A 27,632-nucleotide genomic window follows, 5' to 3' on the forward strand; every position below is an offset into this window, starting at 1 on the left:
TACTCCATCTGTGGAGTACTCTCCCTAGGGAAATGTGCCTGGTGCTATCATTATCAGTTTTTAGGTGCCAGGCTAAGATGTTTTGGTTTACTTAGGACTTAGGACTTCGGTAACTAAGCTGGCCTCTTCGGTGGTGCTCTTCTTTTTGACAGATGGCTGCGACTTCTACTTATTATGCTATTGGATGAAAAATTTAGGTGTTTTGCATTGTATATTGTTTTAAATTTTCTTTCTCTTAATTATTTTATCTGTTGGTTTTTTTCTTGCTAAGTTGCTTCGAGTCTTTTGTATAAAGCAACTAACAAATGTAAATTATAATGCTTATATTTCTTAGTTCAAATAATTGTGAATGCCACAGTCTAGCAGTCTCATTTTAGCATTATGTTATAATAAAAGATATGTCAAACATGAAAATATGCAAGATATATACATATGCTCTTTTGATTAAAGTTTGATTATTTAACTTGTAGGAATTGCTATCTTCATTGTATTAAATGGTTTATGGAAAAACCTGAGGTTAATTATTTTCCTTTTTAGGGTCTGAACAATGTGATTGCAGTAGACTTTGATTACAGAGAAGAATTCATCTATTGGGTTGATTCCAGCAGACCAAATGGCAGTAAAATAAATAGAATGAATCTAAATGGAAGTGATGTCAAGGTGATTGAAAAGTAATCATTGAATTATAAACATTATTTGGATTCCTACTTAATAACGTTATATGACAAATAGTTAGGGTTGCACATTTGCACAACTTGAGCCTGTAAGAATTACTGTAAATACAAAAAAGTAGAGATAAACTGAGTCCAGATTGCTCCTTTGGAGGAAGGTGTGAAATTTAAATTTAATATATAATAAATAGATAATACGCATCCAGTTAAATGTGTGATTAGGTAATTCTGACATCAAATAAAAATGCAGATATTCTTACCATTTGCTTTGCACTAGTGCAAATCTTCAACAATTTACTACTATTCACAAAAATATGTGTTGTGTGTCACAATATGCTTGGATTAAGTCAAAGCAGCTTGTTTTATTTGATTGCTTAGAAAAGTGATTTAAGAATGCTTACAGCTTTTACCCATTTGAATTTCTTCCTTTATTTTGGTGCTTGGAATTACCTGGTCTTGTTTCTTGAGAGGCACTGGCATGCTAAACAGCTGCTATTCTTTGTTTTTGTTTTCTGGAATTATGCCAACCTGCAGCACACATATAGTTTACCACAGATTTCAGTTTGCAACTTGTTTTTCTTATAGGTTATTGATGCATATTCACATTTATTAAATCACAATGCAAAAAAGTATTCTAATGGAATCATATATTAAGATTCCTTTTTGAACTACGGCCCCATTAGCACTCTACATTTAACGTAGAATCACACCATTTTAAACAGTCATGGTTTCCCTCAAAGAAATCTGGGAATTGTAGTTTGTTAAGTGTGCTGTGAGTTCTTAGGAGACAGAGCTACAATTCCCAGAGTTTCTTTGGAAGATGAATTGATTGTTAAATTGATTGTTTGGTATAATACTTTAAATGTATAGTATTATTCAAAACTATGTGTATGATTATACTATTTGTATGATCATCTGTTCGTTCTATAACATTATTCGACAACAATTCATTTTACCTTTAATCACAAATATAGAACATAAACCATGGATAGCTTTGGATCAATACCTTCTGGAAGATCACTCTCCAAAAATATCACTCTCAATAGCAACATTCTCTGCAGCAGCTATACTTCTTAGATCTAATATTATGAAAAACTCACAAAATATACCCAGATTTGATAATAATAATACTTCTAAATAAATTTTAGAATAGTGTATATTCTGATACTGAACCCAGTCTAGAATTTGAAGAACTAACAAGTTATTCTTGACCAATGTATTTTTTTAATATGATTTTAATGTTTGTACTGTTTTTATCTATGCTTGGCCAATGGGCTGTAACAATAAATTACTTACTTACTGTATGATCATCTATTGTATGATTATAGATCCACACCCACTCAGAGGGTATGCTTATTGGTGTGGGAATCAGATATGCAAGCAGAACATCACAATCAAAGATTTCTGTACTGATACCAATATGATGCCACATCTATGTATGCATCCACTCTGGAGTTGTCACCAGTAGAGAAGTGAACAGGGAAACCTATGCTTGTCTTATGCCTATGTTGAACTTCTGTTCAACTTACCAAAACTTACACTATTAAAAATAGCTCCCATTGGCTGAAATGTAAATGACTGAACAACTAGTTTTGCACGCCCAAGGGACCTCTGATCTTGGGTTTACAGCAGCAATGAATGAGGTTGTTCACTCTGGAAAGCTGCCAGCTCCTGCTGCTTAGTGATAGACGGGGAGAGGAATTCCTGCTCTTACTGTTAGGTGCTGGCAAAAGTTAGACATGAAGTGGTGCTGCTACAGCCCATGCTGTGCAAGTGCATAGTTGTAACTGGATAGCTGGCCTTGCTTGCTTTGGTGTCCAGTCAGAAACTTCACTTTCCTCTTGGAGCCCAAAGGTAAAGATGAATATTCCCATCTTCCCTCTGTTATCCTTCAGTGCTCAATGAACCATTTCACATGCTGCTGGTATTTCCAAAAAAATCATATATCATACTATATTTCAACTTGAGGGTACTTTCAAAAGTAGACTATGACATGGCATGGGTTTCTGTTCAACTAAGAAAAAAGTAAAACACATTCCACTGGGTATGGCAAGCTTATGGACATGCCTAAAATAGTTCCTTGGATCTCAGAAACTGTTTGGAGAAAGAGGGTTAAAAGTGTATAACTAAATTACTGTCTTAAAATAACTGTATAAAAACTAGCTGAGTTATAGTTTAGGCCCCTGGTTGTTGTTTTTAGTCCTCCTTAAGAAATATATATTTTCTCTCAAATATTTAAAGTATCAGGGAATTTAGGTTGTAAGCCTATACACACTTACCTGGCAGTAAATCTCTTTGAAAACAGTGGGGCTTACCTCTGAGTAGTATTTATAAGATTGTACTGCCAGTTATGGAATCACGTTTGTCAGTGTGATATAATTTGTTTCTCTTGTCTCACAGCTAGCTCTTAAATCTTTTAAACATTTTTAAAGGATGAGAAATTGATTTTTGTTGTTCTGTGTATTCTACTACTTATACAATTTTAATTTCTCTAGGTAGTTCATAACACAGCTGTTCCTAATGCACTAGCTGTTGACTGGGTTGGAAAGAATCTCTATTGGTCTGACACAGAAAAAAGGATTATTGAAGTATCAAAACTCAATGGCTTATACCCCACTGTTCTCGTGAGCAAAAGGGTGAAGTTCCCTAGAGATCTCTGTTTAGATCCTCAAGTTGGGTATGGAACTATGGTACAAACTAATAATGTTAATTGGACATATCTGGTTAGGAGAAAGCTGGTTATGCAATATGTTTGTTTCCTCACCAAAAGCTACTCTTAATGAAAAACAATTTTGTGGTTAGTTTATTAATCTGTATAAATGATACAAAAGACAATTGAAAGTTTTATCATAAAATATTTGAAAATTCAAAAGTGGAAAATCTAGGTATCTCTTCCTCCTTTTCTTTTCCAGAAGTCATGTAAGTTGAGTGGTTAATGTGTATAACAACCAGACATTGTACACATTTACTAGGCCTCATGGAGAATGCATACCTAAATCCATTCATGTAAAAAGAATTGTGCACATTCCCTGGACAATATACATAATCTCCAACTGACCTTGGGGAATGTGCAAATATCACCATTGTGCATACATTTATACACACATGGATAACAGAATAAGGGTTAATTATGTGATTTAATGGAGATAAAGTTGCAATAAATTAAAACTTTACTGCAGACTCAGTTCCAGAAAGTAGCACTGGGCAGGGCAGGGGTTCTGCTCAGCCCCATGACAATTGAGCTGTGGGTCCTGCAAGGTTCCATCCTATCCCACATACTTTTTGACATCTATATGACAATGCTAGATAAAGTCATCTGGGGAATTGGAGTGAGGTGTCATTAGTATGCAGATAACACTCAGCTTTATTTCTCCTTGTCATCTGAGTCAGAAGAAGCAGTGGAAGTACTGAACCACTGTCTGTACTTGGTAACAGGCTGAATGAGGGTCAATAAACTAAAGCTGAACCTTAGAAAGGCACTTTGGTCTGGTGGTTTCCAGGTCCAGAAAACTGGTATATTACAAATTCTCTATTGGTTGCACTCCCCCTGAAGAGCAGGTGTGCAGCTTTGGGTACTCCTTCAAAGTCCTTGTTCTCCTACCCCAAATTCTCCCAAATACATTGTTCAATAGATAACGCTGATTTCATTATTTCTGTCCACTTCATTTCTGTTGAGTAGTGGTTGCATTATCTCTCTTGCTTGATACCTTCATCAGCATTCAGGGATGATCGTTATCATGAAGGCATCACAGTGGGAAAACCAATGCAGCCAACAGTGAACAGAAGTAAAAGGAATAGGCTGCTACTGAGTAGCTCTATTAACACTGCACCTGGAAGAACCAATGGGACAGAACCAAAGTTTATGTTTTGGGTTGTTGTTGTTTTTAGAAGCCTGAATTGACTTAAATACCCAAGGGTACTTGGGGAAGCCCAATGAATATAATTGACTGGGAGAAAAGGGGGGTTACATTTTTTTAAGCCACAGAATTGCCACAGGAGTCTCGGTGCCTTAGAGATGGCCCACATGTTAAGGTTTACCCACTCCTGTCTTAGGCCTCAGGAAACAGGAAGGAGTGCTCCCTCCTGCTTCTTGAACTCTAAGACCTTCTTGCAATGATACCACAGCCAAGGGAGAAGAGATGCCTTTGCAAGGTAAGTGAAGGGTTTTTCTCCTCAACATATTTGCCTCCTTCCAGCCAATTGCTGCAGTGGGGAGAAAACCTTCCCACTCCTCTGCTGACTGACAAAAGAGCAGGGAGCTGCCTCGGTGTATTTGTGTGTGTGTGTGATTGTCTCTGTGTATGTGTGCCTGCCTATCTGAATGAGTGCATGCATATATGGTCTATGTGTTGTGAGAGCACACATGAGGGAGTGTGTGTTGGCAAATTTGATCACAATCTCTTAGAGAATGGGCCAATTCTCAAAGTGGCTTTAAAAGGTTCAATGTGGCACCCCTGCACTTTTCTTACAAGAAATCTCTACAAAAAACACATTGTGTATATACAAAGAGAGTGCTGAGATGATACATCTGACACTAACACTGTATTCTTTTCGGCACAAAGTTAAAACTTTATTATTTGTCCACACCTTAGATTATTATATTTTAGCCTATTTAATAGTGTTATTCCTTCTAATTTAATTGTGTTTGTAGTTGGTTTGTGTTACAATATTTTGTACTTTTACATTTCTTTTTATACCACCCTGAAATCCATTTCTGGTTGAAAAGCAGTTTATAAATTTTTAACATAAACAAATAAAACAATATTATACTTAAAAAAGCATTTAGATTAAATATATATATTTGTTAAGACTGTTTTAAATTTCTTATTATTTTTTCCATAAAGGGATGCTTACTATATATATAACATTTTCCAATATAGTGCCAAACTAGACTTCCCAGGATCATCTTTCATATGTCCATCCCATTCATATAAAGTAGGAGTGTGGATCTTAGATTAACAGTAAAAGAAACATGTAGGTGAAGCGCACTGAACCCTCTCCCCACCTGCACCATCTTTCACGTTACTCGTTTTTGCTCCAACCACTTTTATCTATTCCCTGTACCAATATTGTTAGTGAGCCAGAATCACAAAAAAGTGTTTGGAGTAATGGACTGAGAAGGTGGATGAGGTGATGGGAGATTCAGCACCTCTTTCCTGTGCATTCCTTTTACTGTTACTGTAAGATTGCCACCATCTGCTTTATATGTGAATGGGGTGAGCACATGAAAAGATACATGCCTGTCATCATAGAGTCTAGTTCGGCCCACAGTTAGTACATTTTTCACTCTTTTGACAGGGAATGTAATCAGTGAGCAACCAGCAAATTAGCTTGCCGGTAATGAATAGCTAAGATGATGCTAAGTATGCTTACTCAAAGTCTCCCTGAGTACTCCCTAGCTAGAATGTTTAGGATTGCAGTAAAATAATAATCCATTCCATGATTGTGCACATATTTTTATTAGAGTACATTTATATCAATAAACAAAATAGTCATCAATTTTGTTTCCTAGATATTTGTACTGGATTGACTGCTGTGAGTATCCCCACATTGGCCGAGTCGGTATGGACGGCTCTAATCAGACAATTGTGATAGAAACACATATATCTAGACCAATGGCTCTTACAATAGATTATGTCAACAGAAGACTCTACTGGGCTGATGAAAGCCATATTGAATTTGCTAACATGGATGGCTCTCATAGAAATAAAGGTTAGTTGCACTCTGAAACAATAATGTTGAGACATTTTATTCTTTAGTTATACTTATTTGTGCCGGTTATGGAAGAGAATGTGTTTCTAGGAACTACATTTTTACCAGTAATGTATACCAAAAAATTAGAACACTGTATATCAAAGAAGATGGAAAACATGAGCCTTGAAGAAGTTTCACTAATCAATTAAGCTATATCCTAGATAAAATAATAATAATACAGAGATACAAGGAGGGAAAAGTCGCCAGTACATACTCACAACACAAACAAAACATCTATTTCTTAATAAAAGTGCGATCAATTCATTTAAAACCACAAGACAGACGTGATTCATGAATATGTGGCTGAAGCAAATAGAAAAAACAATTAATAACTTTTTCAAGATAAGTTAATAACAAAGGGGGTTCACTGACTAATTCTTCTATTCCTTTCTATGTCTATCATAAAAATCCAGTGGATTAGATAAAAACAATTCCAGAGTCATTATATCATTCATTTACTGGGGATTCCTTTAGTACTAGACGTAGCCCACATAGGTGCCCTCCAGATGTTGGATTACAACTCCCATCAGCCCAATCCAGCATGGTCTGTGATGAAGGATAAGGGGAGTTGTAATCCAACAATATCTGGAGGGTCCCACAGTACTCCTGCCTCAGTTGGCGTAGATCTGATTATCTTCACTCCCTTAATCAGGTGCAATGATCACAAAATTACTGCTGTACAGAAGAACCCTACCTACAGTAGTTATTGGGATGTATGCACAATAAATATATTTTGCCTCCCACTGTTTTATCTTGTACAAATTGAGACACTCCTGAGGTCTGCTGGAGACTATTCTGCCGAAGTCAGTGCCATTATTCCACAATTACGTTGCAGTTTTTTTAGTGTAAATTTTGCAGAGTTGCTGTACTTCACATACATACTCATAGAAATAGAAACAAAAGAAAATGATTTCCTATAGGAAACATCACTAAAATTGCAAAGTAAATCAGACATATTTAAAGTGACCATCTGAATTATATCAACTGTCTTAATATTGTTACTTCCTCTCTGCTAAAACAAGATCAGCACAGCACATGTCTTGTTTCTGTTATTTGGGCTGATTGCAAGTGTTGCCACCACTCACCATATGCTTAGATGCACATATTACCAAATTCTTCCAAGCTACACAGTAAGTGCATTGGACTGTGAAAGACCAACCCAAATTATGTTTGCATTTTGACCAATTTGTAGGGCAGTACAATATCTCAGAGAGGAGTTCAGGTCTCCTGCTCCCCTGGTGCATTCACTATAGCTGCCCAATTTCCCTGCTTTTTAAAGTTTGATAGAAATATCTGTGGGCTATAGCTACATTCTTAAACTGCAAGGTTTTTTGCCTATTAGTGAATTTCCCTGCTTTTTAATCCGGGAGGTAAGAAATGGGATCCTGTGCAAGTTTGCTGAGAATGGATTGATTGTCTGTATACTTATTGAGTCCAGATATACTCCCCTGCAGTCATGCTTAGGAAAGGGAAAACTGACCACAGGGGATGGGAAGGGGAGGAGGAGGGAGGGGAGGAAATGTAGAGGGGAGGACTGGGATGGAAGCAGAGGAGAAGGACAGGTTTGATCATTTGCATGTTTATTGAATTCAGTGCAATTTACTCCCGTGCAATCATGCTTAGGATAGGTAAAACTGACCGGGAGGAGGGAGGAGGGCTGGAGTGGGCAAGGGAGGAGGAAGAAGGAAGAGGGGAGGAGAGGGGAAGGGAGAGGAGAGGGGAAGGAGGGGAAAAGCAGGTCTGATCATTTGCATGCTTATTGAGTTCAATTTACTCCTATGCAATCATGCTTAGGATAGGAAAAAACTGACCATGGGGAGGAGGAAGGGGAGGGGGAAGTGGAAGGACTGTATTGGAGGGGGGCAAAGGAAGGTGGAGGGGAGGGCAGGTTTGATCATTTGCATGCTTATAGAGTTCAGTGGTATTTACTTCCATGCAATCATGTTTAAGATAAGTAAAACTTACCATGGGGAGGGGGAGGAGGGGGAAGAGGAAGGAGGATATTGGAAGGGGATGGAGAGAGAGGGGCTGTCGAGAGGCAGAGCTGGGGTCCCGGGAGTCCCGGGAAGTTGGGAGAAGAGGATTCAGATGGATGGCAGAGGGAAGGGGGAGGAACTTCCCCCCTTTGGAGTGAAGACGAAACAGAGGAAATGCCAGTGATAGGGTCGCCTAGCAATGGGGAGCCTGAGAGCTCTGGAGTTTCAGAATCCTCCCTGGACATTCCCACACACACCCTTCTCCGCAGCTCAGAGCAAGAGGGAGGGCTGACCACAGCAGAAAAGCGGAGAGACAGTTTACCATCAGCTCCTCCCCTATCCCCCATAGCGGAATCGGAAACCTCAGAAGAGGAGGGGGTGATGCTTCCCCCCTCACCGCGCACACGTAGACAGCTGAAAAGGCAGGAGAGAAGGGGGGAAGGCGGGCAGTACCTGAGGGGCAGTTAAGGAGGAGCGAAAGGTTGCGTGCCCGTTTGGCCCCTTCTTAAAGAACAGGCGGGAAGCAACCCCTTGCTCTGTCATCTTTCTTCCAATGCCGCAGGACCTGTATCCCTGTATTGCTTCATGAGAAGACGCAGTCTTTGTTTGGACATTACCCTAATAAAGCACGAATTACTTACAACCTCTGGTCTGGTTCCTGAGTCTCATCCTGGGCCTGACAGCTTGACAGAGCCACCTAAATCGCCCTCAACGCTCTCTTCACTTGACTGGGACAAGATGCCAAAGGGAGCAGCGGGGGGGACGAACCCCACTTCTGCGACGGAAGAAGTGAAACTCTTGAGGACTAAGGTAGCTGATTTGCAGACGGATGTTCAAGCCCTGCTAGCAGCAGTCAAGGCGCTGAAGACGGATAATCAAACCTTGAAGGCCACGATAGACCAGATGCGAACAGCCCCTCCAGCTGCCGCAGTAAAGGTCCCCATTGGACTGCCCCCAAAATACGCGGGACAAAGTGATCAGTTGGCAACTTTCGTGGCTCAATGTGAGTTATATCTGGACGTCAGGCACACAGAATTTCCAGACGATGGGGCTAAAGTAGCCTTCGTGATTAGCCTCCTGGAGGGAGAAGCTGCAAAATGGGTGACTCCATATCTCGTGAGAAGGGATACTGTCTTAAGAAGGTACAGAGGATTTATACAGGAGATGATCGAGATGTTCCAAGACCCGCAAAGAGCTGAAACAGTAGCGCGGCAGCTAGGCGCTCTGAAGCAAGGTAAAGGGACTGTTTCTGAGTACACTAACGCTTTTAAAATTCTGTCCCAGGAAACTGGTTACAATGACGCCGCCCTGATGTTTATGTACCGGAGTGGATTAAATGCTGAAATCCTGGATGAGCTGGCCAGGACCTCCCCCCCCCGCTGACCTACCAGGGCTCATCCGGCTATGCCTACAGATAGATCACCGGATGGAAGGAAGGCGCCTGGAAAGGAAGCAGGAGGTCCTGAGATACTCAGCCTCGGCATCCCGCAGCAAGACCCTTCCCACTGCAGGGATGGCAGGTAATGCAACTGAGGGACAGGGAGGGGCTAGGCCAAGACTGTCGGAAGAGGAAAAGGAAAGACAACGCCGGGAACGTTTATGCTTTTATTGTTCAAAGCCGGGCCATGTGGCCAGAGACTGTGGACTGAAAGGGGGGAAAGCCGAGCCGTCGGGAAACTAGAACACCCAGTCCACGTGCAGGCCGGTGGACTGGGGACAGCGTTGTATAAAGGCCCCCCAACGATCCAACCTCCCTCAAAAGGGGTGTTGGTCTTGCCTATTCGGATTACAACTTCCAAAGGGGTGGTGTTTAATTCCACGGCCTTAATTGGCAGTGGAGCCTCCACAAATTTTATTGATGCAAAACTAGTCAAGCGTCATGGAATTTCCCGGTGGAAACTGGACGCTCCCCTAGCCGTGGAGACCATCGATGGGAGACCCCTGAAGTCAGGAGGGGTGACACAAGCCACGGAGGAAGTGAAACTTCAAATCCCTGGGCATGAAGAGTTCATTTCGCTATACGTGTCAGATCTCTCGAACTTTGAGGTGATTCTGGGAATGCCCTGGCTAGCAAAGCATGAACCCAAAATAAGTTGGAAGGAGGCGGTGGTGTGGTTCACCTCACAGTATTGCCAGGAGAACTGTCAACCTGACGGAATCAAGAACACCTTAGCGGGGGCAATGCAAGAGATCGAGCAAGTGACCCTGCCGCCGAAGTATGAAGAGTTCAAAGATGTATTTGATGAAAAAGAGGCAGAGACTTTACCCCCCCACCGCCCTTACGACTGTGCGATTGATCTCGTGCCAGGAGCCAGCATCCCATCGGGGAGAATCTACTCTCTCACAGAGATTGAGAGGGAGGCCCTGAAGGAATTCCTGGATAAAAACCTGAGGCGAGGATTCATACGCCCCTCACAGTCCCCTGCTGGAGCGCCACTATTGTTTGTGAAGAAGAAGGGGGGAACTCAGACCTTGTAACGACTATCGCACATTGAACCAGATCACCATCCCTAACAGCTACCCGCTGCTCCTGATCTCAGAGTTGCTGGATCGACTGCGCTCCGCAAAAATCTTCACGAAGCTGGATTTGAGGGGAGCGTACAATCTGATCAGAATGAAGGAGGGAGATGAATGGAAAATGGGATTCTTGACCGCTTATGGGCAGTTTGAGTACCTGGTCATGCCGTTCGGACTTTGTGGAAGTCCAGGAGTTTGACGTGTTTAGAGACCTGTTGGACACGTATGTAATCTGTTACTTAGATGATATCCTGGTGTTCTCAAAGAACCAGGAAGACCATGATCAGCATGTGAAAACAGTGCTGAAGAGACTGAGAGAGAATCACTTGTATGCCAAGTTAGAGAAATGTGGATTTGACCTCCAGTCTTTGGACTTCCTTGGGTACCGAATCTCAGCGGAAGGAGTGGAGATGGACCCAGGGAAAGTAAGTTGTATATTGGACTGGGGCCTGCCTAATACCAAAAAGGATGTACAACAGTTCCTAGGGTTTGCCAACTATTACAGAAAGTTCATTCCAGGGTTTTCCAAATTAACAGCTCCTCTGACTGTCTGCTTAAGGGGAAAGAAGAAGTTTCAATGGACAGAGAATGCCACCAAGGCCTTTGAGGAGCTGAAGAGAAGGTTCGCTTCCGAGCCCATTCTGCGCTTTGCTGACCCGACCCGCCCTTTCATCGTGGAAACAGATGCTTCTGATTTTGCCATCGGGGGGGTCCTTCTGCAATTAGACCAAGAAGGGAAAGAGCTGCACCCCTGCGCGTACTTCTCTCGGAAGTTAAAGCCTGCAGAGAAGAACTACACGTATGGGAGAAGGAACTGCTGGCCATCAAGGATTCTTTTGAAAACTGGAGACAATACCTAGAGGGGGCCTCTCATCAGATTGAAGTGCGCTCCGACCACAAGAATCTTGAAAGCCTCCAAACAGCCAGAAAGCTGAACCAGAGACAGATAAGATGGTCCCAGTTCTTCACTAGGTTAAACTTCAAGATTACTTACCATGCCCAAGCCAAAAACCAGAGAGCGGATGCCTTATCCAGACAGCCACAATACAAAGAAAGTGAATCCGAGGACCAGCCTCAGTACGTGATCCCGCCAGAGAAATTAATGTTGGGATCATGCCAGCCTTCATGGGAAGAGGAACTCAAAAAGGCACAACAAGAAGATGCAGACATGCTAAAATATCGGCAGGAGACGGGACAAGGTCAAGACTCAGAAGTAACCTTTCACTGGAGAAATGGGCTATTATGGTTCAAAACCGCCAGATATGTGCCAGAAGGGGAATTAAGGCTCAGAATCCTACGCCAGTGCCATGATTCCATCACAGCGGGACACTTTGGGATTTACAAGACCATTCAGAACGTGGCCAAGGACTTCTGGTGGCCTAAAATGCGTCAGGATATTGAAAGCTATGTAAAGTCCTGCTCTGTCTGTCTGCGGACAAAAACACAAACAGGAAAACCAGCAGGACTGTTACAACCGTTACCTGTCCCACACGAACCCTGGAAGGACCTCTCCATGGATTTTATAACTGATCTACCCAAGTCCCAAGGAATGACAGCCATCTTAGTAGTGGTAGATCTACTTACCAAAATGGCGCATTTTCTTCCTTGTGCAGGGGCCTTAGAGGCTAAAGAAATGGCCAAGTTATTCATCAAAGAAGTCTACCGGCTGCATGGATTGCCAAACAGCGTAGTCTCAGACCGAGGAACTCAGTTCACAGCCAAATTTTGGAGAGCAATGTGGAAACAGTTGCAGACGGAATTAAAACTCTCCTCCGCCCATCACCCCCAGACAGATGGGCAGACGGAACGCTTGAACGCCGTTTTGGAAAGATATTTACGAAGTTATGTGTCCTATCAACAGACTGACTGGGTATCATATTTGCATTTTGCAGAGTTCGCCTACAACAATTCTCTGCACTCCAGCACTCAACAAACCCCATTCTTCGCTAATTATGGATTCCATCCTAAAGTCTTTCCAAGCAGCTCAGAAGGAATGCTGGTACCGGCAGCTGAGAACTTCCTTAAAGAATTGCAAGCGGCGCAACAGACACTGAAACAGCAGTTAAACGAAGCCAAAACGGAGTACAAGCGAGTTGCTGACCTGCACAGGAAGGAGCCCCCCCCCCCTTCAACCGGGAGACCGGGTATGGCTGTCCACCCGCTTCCTCCAGATGCCGGGCAAATGTAGAAAATTACAAGACAAGAGGGTGGGTCCTTTCGAAATAGAAACTCAAATTAATCCCGTGGCGTACCGACTGAAGCTACCTGACACGTTTAAAATATATCCTGTGTTTCATCGATCCCTCTTAACGAAAGCTGCCCCTGCCAGTGAGTTGCGGCCGGAGGAGCCTCCCGGAGCTCCACTCCTGATAAATGAGCAGCTTGAGTTTGAAGTTGAGGAAATCTGAGATTCCAGGATCAGACGCCACAAGCTGCAGTACTTGATTCACTGGAAAGGCTATGGAGTGGCTGACAGATCATGGGAAGATGCAGCTGATGTGCATGCTCCAGATTTGGTAAAACTTTTCCATCAACGTTTTCCCCACCACCCCAAGCCAGACAGGGGGAGGGGGGCACAGCTTGGGAGGGGGGATGGTGTCGAGAGGCAGAGCTGGGGTCCCGGGGAGTTGGGAGAAGAAGATTCAGATGGATGGCAGAGGGAAGGGGGAGGAACTTCCCTCCTTTGGAGTGAAGACGAAACAGAGGAAATGCCAGTGATAGGGTCGCCTAGCAACGGGGAGCCTGAGAGCTCTGGAGTTTCAGAATCCTCCCTGGACATTCCCACGCCCCCCCTTCTCCGCAGCTCAGAGCAAGAGGGAGGGCTGACCACAGCAGAAAAGCGGAGAGACAGTTTACCATCAGCTCCTTCCCTATCCCCCATAGTGGAATCGGAAACCTCAGAAGAGGAGGGGGTGATGCTTCCCCCCGCACCGCGCACACGCAGACAGCTGAAAAGGCAGGAGAGAAGGGGGGGAAGGCGGGCAGTACCTGAGGGGCAGTTAAGGAGGAGCGAAAGGTTGCGCGCCCGTTTGGCCCCTTCTTAAAGAACAGGTGGGAAGCAGCCCCTTGCTCTGTCAACTTTCTTCCAATGCCGCAGGACCTGTATCCCTGTATTGCTTCATGAGAAGACGCAGTCTTTGTTTGGACATTACCCTAATAAAACACGAATTACTTACAACCTCTGGTCTGGTTCCTGAGTCTCATCCTGGGCCTGACAGGGGCAAAGGAAGGGGGAGGGAAGAGGGAGGGAATAGGAGGGAGGAGAAGGGTGGGTGGGTTTGATTGTTTGCATACTTTTTGAGTTCAATGGGATTTATTTCTGTGCAAACATGTTTGAAAATGGAAATGGACTGCCTTCAAGTCGATCCTGACTTATGTTGACCCTATGAATAGGGTTTTCATAGTAAACAGTATTCAGAGGTGGTTTTCCATTGCCTTCCTCTGAGGCTGAGACTGGCCCAAGGTCACCCAGTGAGCTTCATGGCTGTGTGGGAATTCGAACCCTGGTCTCCTAGGTCATAGTTTAACACAAACCTGGGGGAGGGACAGGGAGGGAAGGAGGAAGAAATTGGGTGGGTGGGCACTGGGCAGAAGGGAAGCCCCTTTCCAAAAGTAAAATATTGTGAACAGTATCATTGTTTTTCAGCATTTCCCCCACCTTTTTATTCTACAGCAGGCACATGTAGCCTGCCACCCAAATTTAAACCAAAGCTGTCCCTGCCACATCCACACCAGGCCTTTATTTCACTTTGGACAGTCATGGCTTCTCTCAAAGAATCCTAGGAAGTGTGGTTAGTGAAGGGTGCTGAGAGTTGCTAGGAGATGCCCTGTTCCCCTCACAGACCTTCAATCAGAGTGGCTGACACCAGTCTGGCCACTGGAGCTCTGTCAGTAGAACAGGAGTCTCCTCTTAGCATCCTTCACAAACTACACTTCCCAGGATTCTCTGAGGGAAGCCATGACTGTCTCAAGTGAAATCAAAGTCTGGTGTGGGTGTGGCCCCCTGATTAGGCAAGCCAAGCAGCTGCGAGGCTTTTAGAACACTGACAGTTGGTTCTTACTGAGCATGCCCCGCGGTATCATAGGCTGCCAGCCAAAATTTCTTAAATTAATTAAAAATCAGCCAGATATTTTTTTAACTTTTAAACTGCAGAAGATGAATGTCAGAGTATGGGGTAAGGTCAGTATTAGGATTACTCTGTGAACATGGCTGATTTTTAATCAATTTCAACAGATTATGAGAACTCTGAGAGAAAAAAGTCCAAAGGAGCTCTGGGGTTTTTTTCTCTCTTTTTAGACTTTGAACTGTATCGCCATGAAAACTGAGAGTGTTGTTAAGCAAGCATTTCTGAGTTCAGGACTATAAGATTTGTAAGGTTTTGTTTTGAAATGAGCTTATGGGAAGCATCAGAATGGCTTGGGGGTATTTTCAATTTAACATTGCGGAATGTGAAAATCCACCCTGGCTATAGTATACAGCCACTGTCATGGCTGTATAATAAGCACATTAAAATTTGGCTTTTCCGTATAAAATAGTTCATAAATTGCTTTCAAAAGAACTTTCAGTAATATATGAAGCATTATGCTTAGAGTGCACTCATCTTCCCAACAATAATAAAACAATTTATAAAGAAAAACTTAGTTGAGCAATATTAATAACATTATTTTCTATAATATTAGAGTCTGTGATTTCCATTGCACAAATCAGTGTCAGTTACTTAGAACATTCATGTTATAAGTGAGCAAATAAGTTCCTGAAATCTGCCATGTAACAGTTACCTTAAACAAGAATTATGCTGTTATAAAATTTAAGTTTTAATTAACATATTGAGAGATGGATGCTTCAAAATATTTACATTACACTTGTTGGACCACAACTCCCATCAGCCTCAGCCAGCATTGCCAATAGTCAGGAAAGATGGGAATTGTGGTCCAACAACATCTGGAGGCACACTGGTTGGGAAAGGCAGTTTTATGGTATCAATCCATCTCTTCTTTGGCCTTCCTCTTTTTCTACTCCCTTCTGTTTTTCCCAGCATTATTGTTTTTTCTAGTGAATCATGTCTTCTCATTATGTGTCCAAAGTATGATAACCTCAGTTTCATCATTTTAGCTTCTAATTATAGTTCTGGTTTAATTTGTTCTAACACCCAAGTATTTGTCTTTTTGGCAATCCATGGTATGTGCAAAGCTCTCCTCCAACACCACATTTCAAATGAGTTGATTTTGCTCTTATATGCTTTTTTCACTGTCCAACTTTCACATCCATACATAGAGATCGGGAATACCATGGTCTGAATGATCCTGACTTTAGTGTTCACTGATACATCTTTGCATTTGAGGACCTTTTCTAGTTCTCTCATAGCTGCCCTCCCCAGTCCTAGCCTTCTTCTGGTTTCTTGACTATTGTCTGCATTTTGGTTAATGACTGTGCAAAGGTATTGATAATCTCTGACGACTTCAATGTCCTCAATATCAACTTTGAAGTTATATAAATCTTCTGTTGTCATTACTTTAGCCTTCTTCACGTTCAGCTATAGTCCTGCTTTTGTGCTTTCCTCTTTCACTTTCATCAGCATTCATTTCAAATCTTTACTAGTTTTTGCTAGTAGTATGGTATCATCTGCATATCTTAAATTATTGCTATTTCTCCCTCCAGTTTTCACACCTCCTTCATCTTGGTCCAATTCTGCTTTTTGTATATGTTGTGTGTATAGATTAAACAAATACGGTGATAAAATAACCCCCGTCTCATACCTTTTCTGATGGGGAACCAATCTTTTTCTCCACATTCTGTCCTTACAGTAGCCTCTTGTCCAGAGTATAGGTTGCACATCAGGACAATCAGATGCTGTGGCACCCCCATATCTTTTAAAGCATTCATAGTTTTTCATGATCTACACAGTCAAAGGCTTTGCTGTAATCTATAAAGCACAGGGAGATTTCCTTCTGAAATTCCTTGCTCCGTTCCATTATCCAACATATGTTTGCGATATGATATCTGGTACTTCTTCCCTTTCTAAATCCAGCTTGGCCTATATGGTAAGAGCCTTTGTTGTAGAATCTTGAGCATTACTTTACTTCCATGGGATATTAAGGCAATAGTTCGATAATTACTGCTTTCCCTGGGATCCCCATTCTTTGGAATTGGGATGTATATGGAATGCTTCCAGTCTTTGGGCCATTTTTTCTTTTCCATATTTGTTGTCAAATTTTTGTCAAACTTTGGACAGATTCAGTCAATAGCTTGTAGCAATTCTATTGGTATACAATCTGATACTGGTGATTTGTTTCTTCCAAGTATTTTAAGAGCAGCTTTCACCTCATAATCTAAAATTTCTGGTTCTTCATCATATGGTTCCACCGTGAATGAATCTGGCATCTCTTTTATAGAGTTCTTTAGTGTATTGCTTCCATCTTCCTTTTATTTTATCTTGGTCAGTTAGTGTGTTTAAATTTGGTTTAAATTTCCCTTGAATTTCTCTTAATCTTTTGTTCTACCCTTTTTGTTGTCCTCTTCTATTTCTATTACAGTAGTTCTCTTTGTCTCTATGTACCAGTCACTGTATTGTTGCATTTAGGGTTCTGTCCGTGTTTCTATCTCCTTTTGCTTTTGCTTTCTTTCTATCTTTAACCATTTTAAGAGTTTCTTCATTCATCCATTGAGGTCTTTCTGGGCTTTTTTGCATTCTTCCCTGATAATGTCTCTGACTTCAATCCATAGTTCTTCTGGTTCTCTGTCAACTAAGTTTAAAGCCTCAAATCTGTTCCTTATTTAATCTTCATATTCTTCTGGGATGTTTTTTAAATTTATTTTGGCAATATGGTACTTATAGAAATGGATGCGAATACATGCTATGCCTAATAAGAAATGCCAGATTTGCTATATTGGCATTGGGACTGTTCCATCTTTCTTTGGGGAGCTCTGCAGTTGGGCCCAATGGTCTTATAGACCCCTTTCAACTCTACTATTCTTTGATTCTCTGGAGAATCAGAATAACAATTCAGGCAGGATGAACTCAGCAAATATTAGCTAGTAGAGAATGCACTTTGGTGAAAACCAACAACATTTGCAATTCCCGTTTTGCTGATACAACTTTTGCTACATTTCACGAGTTTGAGTTCAGGAACATAGAACTGCAGATTCTGATGTCACCTCCTCCCCCTATAGAATGATGAATATATATTTGAATGTACCTGTTAGACATGCCGTCACCCACTTGGCTTTTATGTCCCCATAGCCTGTTGTCCCAGATTGTGTTCCTTTATAATTCTTTCCAACTTTGTCTCACTACTCTTCCACATACTCTCACAAACATAAACGATCCTTTGCAATAGTCAATTGAATTCTGAATCTGGAGCTGTGCCGATATGTGGAATACACTCTCGAATGCATGGTGATTTGTTTCTCTGTTTTCTGATCCATCTAAGTGGGTTCCATCATGACATTCCCTCAGTATTTTTCACTCAATTTGTTCTACTGACTTTACAATACTTTTATGTGTACTACATTAAAACTCATTTTTTAGTTAAGTGTTATTGGATAAAAAGAAATTAGTCTCTATTAACCATCTTAAATAATATTTGATTATGCCCTGCACAGAGCCACAACTCTTGAACTACAGCCCCCCAAATAAGTGATCCTCCTATACACATATTACCCAACATAGGTGGGTGAGAACTAGGGACGGCAAGAAATTTGATTCAGTTTGCATTTCAAGATGAATCTATCAAATTTGTACTTTCTGAAACCAAAACACAGCGATCTTTTGAAATTCACAGTAACTCAAATTTTGCAATGCAGTTTGCAAACCATTGTTTACAAAAATGCATGTTGGGGGGAAATGTGCATAAAAATATATTTTTGAGTGAAAATAACATATATGCATTATATGCTGACAAATTGCTTGCAAAAAATGTGTACATTTGACACAACTGCCTACAAAAATGTATCTGTAAACTGCTGGAAATTTTCATGAGGATTTTTAAAATAAAAAGTTCAAAAATTGCTGCAGAAATATGAGCTGAATTTAAGTTTGGAAAAATGAGAAACTGAGAGAACGGAAATTGATAGATCTTTCCATCCCTAATGAGAGCATACAGTAACAAGTGATCTGAGACATCACCCTTGATCCTATTGTTTACAACAATCCCAGAACAGTGCAAGAGTCTTTGGGATGGATAAAGATCCTTCTTGGCCAGCTGTTGTCTGGGGGCACAGGCTATTCTTATCTGCCTCAGACCTAACATAGTTTGGTTCAGTTACAGTTTTTGAAAAGCCATAGCATTTGAGGATGCCAACTCCTAGAGCTGATGTACTTCATCTCCACAGTTACAGTGTGGCTTTATCTTAATGTTGTGTTTTTACCTCCTTTCATTTTTAGCAAACTGATTCTGCCTGCCTTTTTTCTGACCCAGAGTGATGACAAGGAGCATGCACTCCACACCCTGGAAATTTGCTGCACTTTAACTTTCTATTTACGCTATATCACTCACTTTCAACAGTCTTCTGTGGCACTTGAACTCATTGCTGGGACTTGCACCCAATATCTTCACTGTCTGCATCACTGGCCCTTAGCCTTCTGTATTCATATCCAGATCACTGCTTGACCTCAGGACAGGGGTGGCCCTAGTCTAGCTGCCAGCAACTGGTGCCCTAGGAAGACCATGCGATTGGCACCATCCACACCCAAACTCCAAGGGCAGATCTAGGCTGAGGTTTTGATAAACTGGAAAACAATTTGCTCCTATATTCTGTTTAATGTTTTTAAGCATATTTATTTAAACAGAGGCATAATTATTCAGTTTGTCCAGTGTTTCTTAGATCAGATGAAATAGATACACAATTTTCAGAATAGATATGTACACAACGGCTAGATGATATTTCAGAGTGATTTCAAATAGAATGCATTAAAATGTTAATTATGTATTATTACAAATCCAAAACCATCCATTATGCTATCCATTATGTTTTAACCACCATTATTTATTTAACTGCCTCATACAATATAGAAAGAACTAAGAAGACTCTTCAATGAACTTTAACATGTAATTACAAAATACTCCAAATCAAAAAAGTGTATGCTCTTAAAACATGGTTTTTCTTATTTTAAGTTTTGAAAATTCAGTCGCTAGTTCTTTTAGATCCAGTTTTTCAGCTATTTCATGTTCTACTGACATTGTGGCAACAACAAGTCTCTCTTACACCATTGTTGAATGCAGATATGTTTTTATCTATTTTAACTTTGAGAAGCTACATTTCCCACTAGCTACAGAAACAGGCAAGGTTAAAAGATTCCATAGAGCTATAAAAATGTTTGGAAAACTGCCTGTGAGTTTATTTTCACAAACAAACTTCATTACTTCTTCAGTACTATTCAACCATTTTTCTTAAAGGTACAGTAGGGCCTCACTCATACAGTGGGTTACATTCTGGACCCCTGTTGTAAAGCAAAAACCGCTGTAAAGCGGAAACCATTGACTAACATTGACCAAAATGGCGCCCGATGGCAAAAAAAAATGTAAAAGCAGAACAAGCACTGTAAAAGTGGGGCCTTTCTGCAATTGACAACCACTGCATTAGCGGAACGCTGTAAAGCGGGGCCCTACTGTACATATTTACAGAGGGAGTGACAAGTTTGGTGGGTAGCTGAATTCTAGATACGCCTTTAAAATAGTAAAAACAATAATTAAGCTAATAAATACATATGGGGTCTCCACCTTTTTGAGCCCATGGGCACATTTGGAATTTTGAGAAAGTGCCATGGACCCTGCCACAGAAGGGCTGCCATAGGCAAAGCAGGACCAGTCACAACATGGCTGCTATGGGAGTGTGAACAATCCCAATACTTACTACTGCAAACAAAACTTTTCATAGAAGGCCTAAAGAGAAGTAATTTGCCCAAGAATCTTAGTAAAAGGCTGAGGTGAGGCATATGAACCCCAAAACATAAAGCCATTCTGCTCCAGCATAACATCCACTTCACAGAAGGCAAGTCATTTTCCCAGATCATCTCTAAATTATATACACTACCCATACCTACATGCACACCTTTTCCCCTCCCACACAGGGTCCTCTATTTTTTCTTCCCGCACAGAGACGACAGTTTCTTCTACTGAATCAGTGGTGCACCTGTTCACTTGCTATCTCCATTCCTCTTGTCTCCTTGGAATTCACATGTTTTCCTGCTGATAGTACCCAGTTAGGAGTATTCTCTCTTTTCTCTTTGCTGGTCATGTCCAATTAGAACCATTCTTTCAGTTCTATTTAGTGTTCTCATTGGAGAAGAAAGGGAATAGTTTTCACTGGTCTCTCTTCCCTCTGCTGGTAGTGTCCATTTCTGATTCTGTGGCCAATTATTATGGTAGAATGCATAAGGAAACTGCATCAGTGAGAATTAAGAAAAGCTGGTGGCCATTATAATTTATAATTGTGCAATGAAGGGAGCAGAGACCTTGGAGGGCACTCCGCGTAGGTCTCTGTGAGCACACAGGTGTCCTTAGGCTCTGCATGAGGACTCTGGGCCTGATGTGTATGTGGGATCAGTGTGGTATAGTGTCATATTCTAGTCCTGGCTCGGCCATGAAGTTCACTGGGTGACTTTGGACCAGTCAAGGACTTTCAACCTAACCTACCTTACAGGTTGTTGTGAAGATAAAATGGAGAGGAGCAGGATTGTGTAAGTTGCCTTGTTCCTTGGAGGGAAAAAAGGTGAGATATAAATATAATAATCTTTAAAAAGTGTGACTATGGTTGGTCTGGGTTGCTTCTATTAGCCATGCCTGTGGGTGCAACCACCTTGCTCTTGCCATCATGACAAAAAGACACTACCACCAGTAGTAGTAAGTGAGGCCTGGGGCAATTGCCCTCTTTGCCTCTCCAAGGCCCTGGTTAATGCTGTTATTTTTCTTTTATGGACCATCTTATTTATTATATTTCATATTCCCTTTGTGCATGCACAGGAATTGAAATAATGACAGATTCAATTAACTGTTCCACTAGCAGAAGCCATAAGGATTCCCATTAGTGAAACATGTCTTCCCTCCTCTCCTTGCAGCCCCCCTCAAATCACCCCCACAGCGCATGGGGGAAGAGAGGGGAGATCACTCCATCAGGCAAGCAGTAATGTTTGCACTGACAGAGCAATTTCATTAGTGCTACATAGAACTGAAATTATCTTCATTATCTTGTGCTTTTTACTTCAAATTTGGCACCCCCCTAAACTTGGCACCCTAGGTGAGTACCTAGTTTGCCTATATGGATGGGCCACCCCTGCCTTAGTGTCATGACAATGCTTCTTTGCATGCTGTCCCCAGGGGGTCACCCAATCATTGGGAGTAACTTTAGGAGAGCAAGGGGCTGTGGAAAGAAGCATGGGCCTGAAAAATCCATGTGTGGCTGCAGTATTGCCGCTTGTGTATTTTATTTATTTATTTATTATTTCAATTTATATACCGCCCTTAGCAGAATAGCTCTCAGGGCGGTGAACAAACAAGATAAAATACAATATATCATAATAAAAATCATAAAAACATATACAAACAAACAACAAAAAAACACTACAAAAACAATACGACAAAAATTTAAAAATACGGATTAAAAGATTAAAATGGTCAAGAAAATTAAAATGCCTGGGAGCATAAAAAGGTCTTTACCTGGCGCCGAAAAGATAGAAGTGTAGGCGCCAGGCGTACCTCTTCGGAGAGGCTGTTCCACAACTCAGGGGCCACCACAGAAAAGGACCTAGATCTAGTAACCACCCTCCGGGCTTCCCAATGGGTTGGTACCCGGAGGAGGGCCTTAGATTCTGAACGAAGTGAACGGGTAGGTTCGTATCGAGAGAGGCGTTCCACAAGGTATTGAGGTCCCACGCCATGTAAGGCTTTATAGGTAAGAACCAACACCTTGAATCTCGCCCGGAAGCAAATAGGAAGCCAGTGCAGACGCGCCAAGACAGGTGTTATATGCGAAGACCGACTGGTCCTCGTCAGTAGTCTGGCAGCTGCGTTCTGCACCAGCTGAAGCTTCTGAATTGTCTTCAAGGGCAGCCCTACGTAGAGCGCATTACAGTAATCCAATCTTGAAGTTACCAGAGCGTGAACAACAGAGGCGAAGTCATCCCTGTCCAGATAGGGGCGTAGTTGGGCTACCAGACGAAGATGGTAAAACGCATTCCGTGCCACCGAGGCCACTTGGGCCTCGAGAGACAGGGAAGAGTCGAGAAGAACCCCCAAACTACGTACCTGTTCCTTCAGGGGGAGTGTAACCCCATCCAGAACAGGGTTAACATCCACCATCTGAGCAGGGAAGGCATTCACCAACAATGTCTCGGTCTTGTCTGGATTGAGTCTCAGTTTATTAGCTCTCATCCAGTCCATTATTGCGGTCAGGCAACGGTTCAGCACATCAACAGACTCACCTGAAGAAGATGAAAAGGAGAAATAGAGCTGCGTGACATCAGCATACTGATGGCAACGCACTCCAAAACTCCTGATGACTGCACCCAGCGGCTGCATGTAGATGTTGAAAAGCATGGGGGACAAAACTGACCCCTGAGGGACTCCGCAATGGAGAGTCCATGGTGTCGAGTGATGTTCCCCAAGCACTACCTTCTGGTGACGATCCGCGAAGTAGGAGCGGAACCACTGCCAAGCAGTGCCCCCGACACCCAACTCCGCGAGTCTCCTCAGAAGGATACCATGGTCGATGGTATCAAACGCCGCTGAGAGATCAAGGAGAATCAACAGAGTCACACTCCCCCTGTCCCTCTCCCGACACAGGTCATCATACAGGGTGACCAAGGCTGTTTCGGTGCCAAAACCGGGCCTGAAACCGGATTGAAACGGATCTAGATAATCAGTTTCATCCAAGAGCGCCTGGAGTTGGCTGGCAACCACCCGCTCCAAAACCTTGCCCAAAAAAGGGACATTCGCCACCGGTCTATAGTTGTTTAAATTATCTGGGTCCAAGGAGGATTTCTTTAAAAGAGGTCTCACTACTGCCTCCTTGAGGCTACCAGGGACCACTCCCTCCCTCAAGGAGGCATTAACCACCTCCTTGGCCCAACCGGTGGTTCCAGCCCTGCCAGCTTTCACTAGCCAAGATGGGCAAGGATCCAGAACAGACGTGGTCGCCCGAACCATTCCAAACACCTTGTCCGCTTCCTCGAGCTGCACCAACTGAAACTCATCCAATAAAGAAAGACAAGGCCGTGCTCCGGACACTTCAATGGATTCATCTGTCACAACATCAGAGTCAAGGTCCCTGCGGATACATGCAATCTTATCTTGAAAGTGTCCAGCAATTTCATTACAGCGGGTCTCAGATGTTTCCATAGTATCGTGGGGGCCAGAGTGTAAGAGCCCTCGCACGACTTTAAAAAGCTCCGCTGGGCGGCTTAAAGATGATCTAATAGAGGCAGCAAAATAGAGCTTCTTTGCTGTCCTTACCGCTTTTGTATACAACTTATTGGTGGCACTTACCAAGGCATGATTGTATCCACTGGGAGTTTTCCTCCATCTGCACTCCAGCCTCCTCCTCTCATGTTTCATCGCTCTCAGCTCCGGGGTATACCACGGAGCTGTATGTGAATCTTTGGATTCAAAGCCTTATGTTTAGGAAATGCAAAATTAACACTACAACTCCTCCCTCAAGCAGATTACATTGCTGTTGCCTTGCAGTTTTACTTTGGTGATAACAGATGTGCAATTGATGCATGGGTTTTCTTCTCATACACTCATACATATTTTTTGCAATGGAGTGGCTACTGAGTGGAGGGGAAATCACATACACATGTATAAAGGGAATCACTGTACGAGCTTTTTTCAGTCTTTATAGTTCCCCATGTTCTTCTACAGAACAATTAAACCAGAACTATCACTAGAAGGTAAAATGATGAAACTGAGGTTATCATACTTTGGACACACCTTGAGAAGATATGATTCACTAGAAAAGACAATCATGCTGGGAAAAACAGAAGGGAGTAGAAAAAAAGTAAGACCAAGCAAGACAACGATTGATTCCATAAAGGAAGCCACAACCCTGAACTTACAAGATCTGAAGAGGGTGGTTTATTACAGATGCTATTGGAGGTCGCTGATTCATAGGGTTGCCATAAGTCATAAACAACTTGAAGGCACATAACAACAATTCTTCTTCTACACAGGGGCGAGGTCGCACTGAGCAGCCCCATCCCCTGGCATTTGCATGTATAGTGTGAACCTCTGTAACAACAGAACCTTCACATTTGCAGTGGTACACACAAAGGCTTCCATGCGAGATGGAACTCCAATCACATAGGGTTCCAGGTTGTGTGGAAGCATTTGTGTCCAGTTATATGTGGGAAGGCTCTATTGCTATAGATGTTCACACTGTGTGCCCAAATTCCAGTGGGTGCAGCTACTTGTCTATGGAAGCGCAGGTGGCGGCCATTACCCAAGCGGCGCTTTATCAACTTCACCTCATACGTAGGATATGCCCTTACTTCCGAGCCACCTACTCCCTTCAGTACTTCATGCCTTGGTTTTGTCTCGGTTGGATTGTTGTAATGCTTTATATGTGGGTCTTCCCTGGAAAACAGTCCGTAAGCTGCAGCTGGTGCAGGATGCGGCAGCTCGCCTGATTAAAGGCAGCTGCTACCGAGAGCATATTACCCCAGTCCTCAAGGAGCTGCACTGGTTACCGGTGGCTGCTCGGGCCAAATTTAAGGTCCTGGCTGTAACCTTTAAGGCCCAATTTGAAGCTGGCCCACTCTACCTAAAGGGACGCCTTCACTCTCACCAAGGGCACTGGCTAACAAGGTCATCCACGAATGGTCTACTCCTCATTCCCCCCATAAAGGCAGCTAGATTGGTGAGGACCAGGTCAAAAGCTTTCTCAGTCGTAGCCCCTTCACTTTGGAACTCCTTGCCAACTGACCTCCGCCAGGCCCCCTCACTGCTGTGTGTTCAACAGGCCTTGAAGACCTGGCTCTTTAACCAGGCATGGGAGGGGTGTTAGGCTGTCAGAGTGCAATTCTAGGGGTTTTTAACTTTTTAATCTTTTAACGTTTTATATGGGTTGTATTTGTGTTTTTGTTGTATTGCCCAGAGTGGCATACTAATCTCTGCCAGATGGGCGTCTAACAAATCTAATAAATTAATAATAATAATAATAATAAAATAATAATAATAATAATAATAATAATAAAATTGTCTTGTCTCATTGCCATGAAGAGCCACACGCCAAGTGAAGTGAGGCAGATGACTATTAAGAAGAAGGCAATATGGAATAGCCTCCAAGAGAGGCTCACTTAGCACCTTTATGGTGGTGTTGGCACCAGGTGAACATGTTTGTAAGTTGTCCAGTGAATTTTTATTGATAGGCACAATATCAAATAAATAAGCTCAACGCTTCCATTGGTACAGGTGTTTGTACGTGCAGATGCTAGGGGGCAGGGCTACTTGGCATACCCCAAATTGAAGCTTTAATTACTGAAGAGGGCTAAAGACTTTATTTATATACTGTACATACCTGGCAAAATTTCACCTCCTAAAATAAATAGTTATTTAAAATAATTAACTAGTCAATGCTAAATAAAAATTAACATTTACAGAAATGGAAGATAAATCATCAATATAGCTTCATAAGAGGTTGTGTGACATTTTATAAACAGTATCTTGTGGGTAAATAAATGCACATATCAGTAAGATATGTATACGTCAATTTACAGTTTGATAGACAAGACAGACAAATTAACAGTTCTTTACAAGCAGCATTTGTCAAACAAGAGATACTAGATTTAGCATAAACATACACATTGGCAATACAGTCAGTGACACGCAGTGTTTATATAAAGCATGAAAGTATTTGACATGAAGTTCATGAATATTTTAAAAATAAAGCATAATGCAATTCCTGGTTTCCTTCTCAACATCTGCTGTAGTACTTGTATATATTTTGCTGTACTATATAATAAGTTGATTGCTTCACTTGGTACTTTTCCCCACAATGTGCCAAAACTGTATTTTATCCTTTGTGTGATATTCCTCTAAAGCCCAATCCAGAGGGAAGGAATTCTGCTGCTTGTCACAAATTGCATCAGACAGAAACAAAACTCCAGCACATATTTGAACATGTGTAAGTCCATTGGAAATCAGTGAGATTAACTATGGGTAATTCACCTCAGGATTGTAACCAAAGTATCCAATCTATTAATGCTCATGTAGCAATTATCTGATAGACCAGGGGTTCCCAAACTCTGATCTGTGGACCATTGGTGAGCCACAAGCTTCATTCAGGTGGTCTGTGGCATGTCTGTAAAAAATACAATTAAATTGTATAGAATCTAGCACAGTGCATTATAGTTACTACCACAGACAAAAAATTATTAAGTGGTCTGCCAAGACCTTCAATAATTTCCAAGTAGTCCATGGTGAAAAAAGGTTTGTGGACCACTGTGATAGACTTACTACAGCTTACTCCATACAGCTTCACTGGTTAACTGGCAACTAAAACAATATTCTTCAAACAGATACTCATTGCAAAAATAGCTTAGTATAATGATCACTGGGTTTGTTGAGTTAGTGCTTACTACGAGGATAGCAGCAAGTATGTTTCTTCTGTACAGCATAGTGTACTGTATTTTTGAATACCACATATGAGCACTATTGTTTAAAGGATTTTTTCCTTACAATAAGACTAAATATGAAAGCATGCATGAAAATCTAGTCTGAT

General features: G+C 42.0%; 1 protein-coding gene across 1 annotated transcript in view; it reads left to right on the forward strand.

Annotated features, from left to right (window-relative positions):
- LRP1B (LDL receptor related protein 1B) overlaps window positions 1-27,632 on the forward strand; it is a 524,827-nt gene that overhangs the window by 344,757 nt on the left and 152,438 nt on the right. The window contains 3 exon segments of the mRNA XM_061608878.1: window positions 538-660; window positions 3,167-3,348; window positions 6,184-6,383. Coding sequence (XP_061464862.1) covers window positions 538-660; window positions 3,167-3,348; window positions 6,184-6,383 — 505 coding nt within the window.

This window comes from Rhineura floridana, chromosome 2 (assembly GCF_030035675.1).
Source record: "Rhineura floridana isolate rRhiFlo1 chromosome 2, rRhiFlo1.hap2, whole genome shotgun sequence".
NCBI lineage: Eukaryota > Metazoa > Chordata > Lepidosauria > Squamata > Rhineuridae > Rhineura > Rhineura floridana.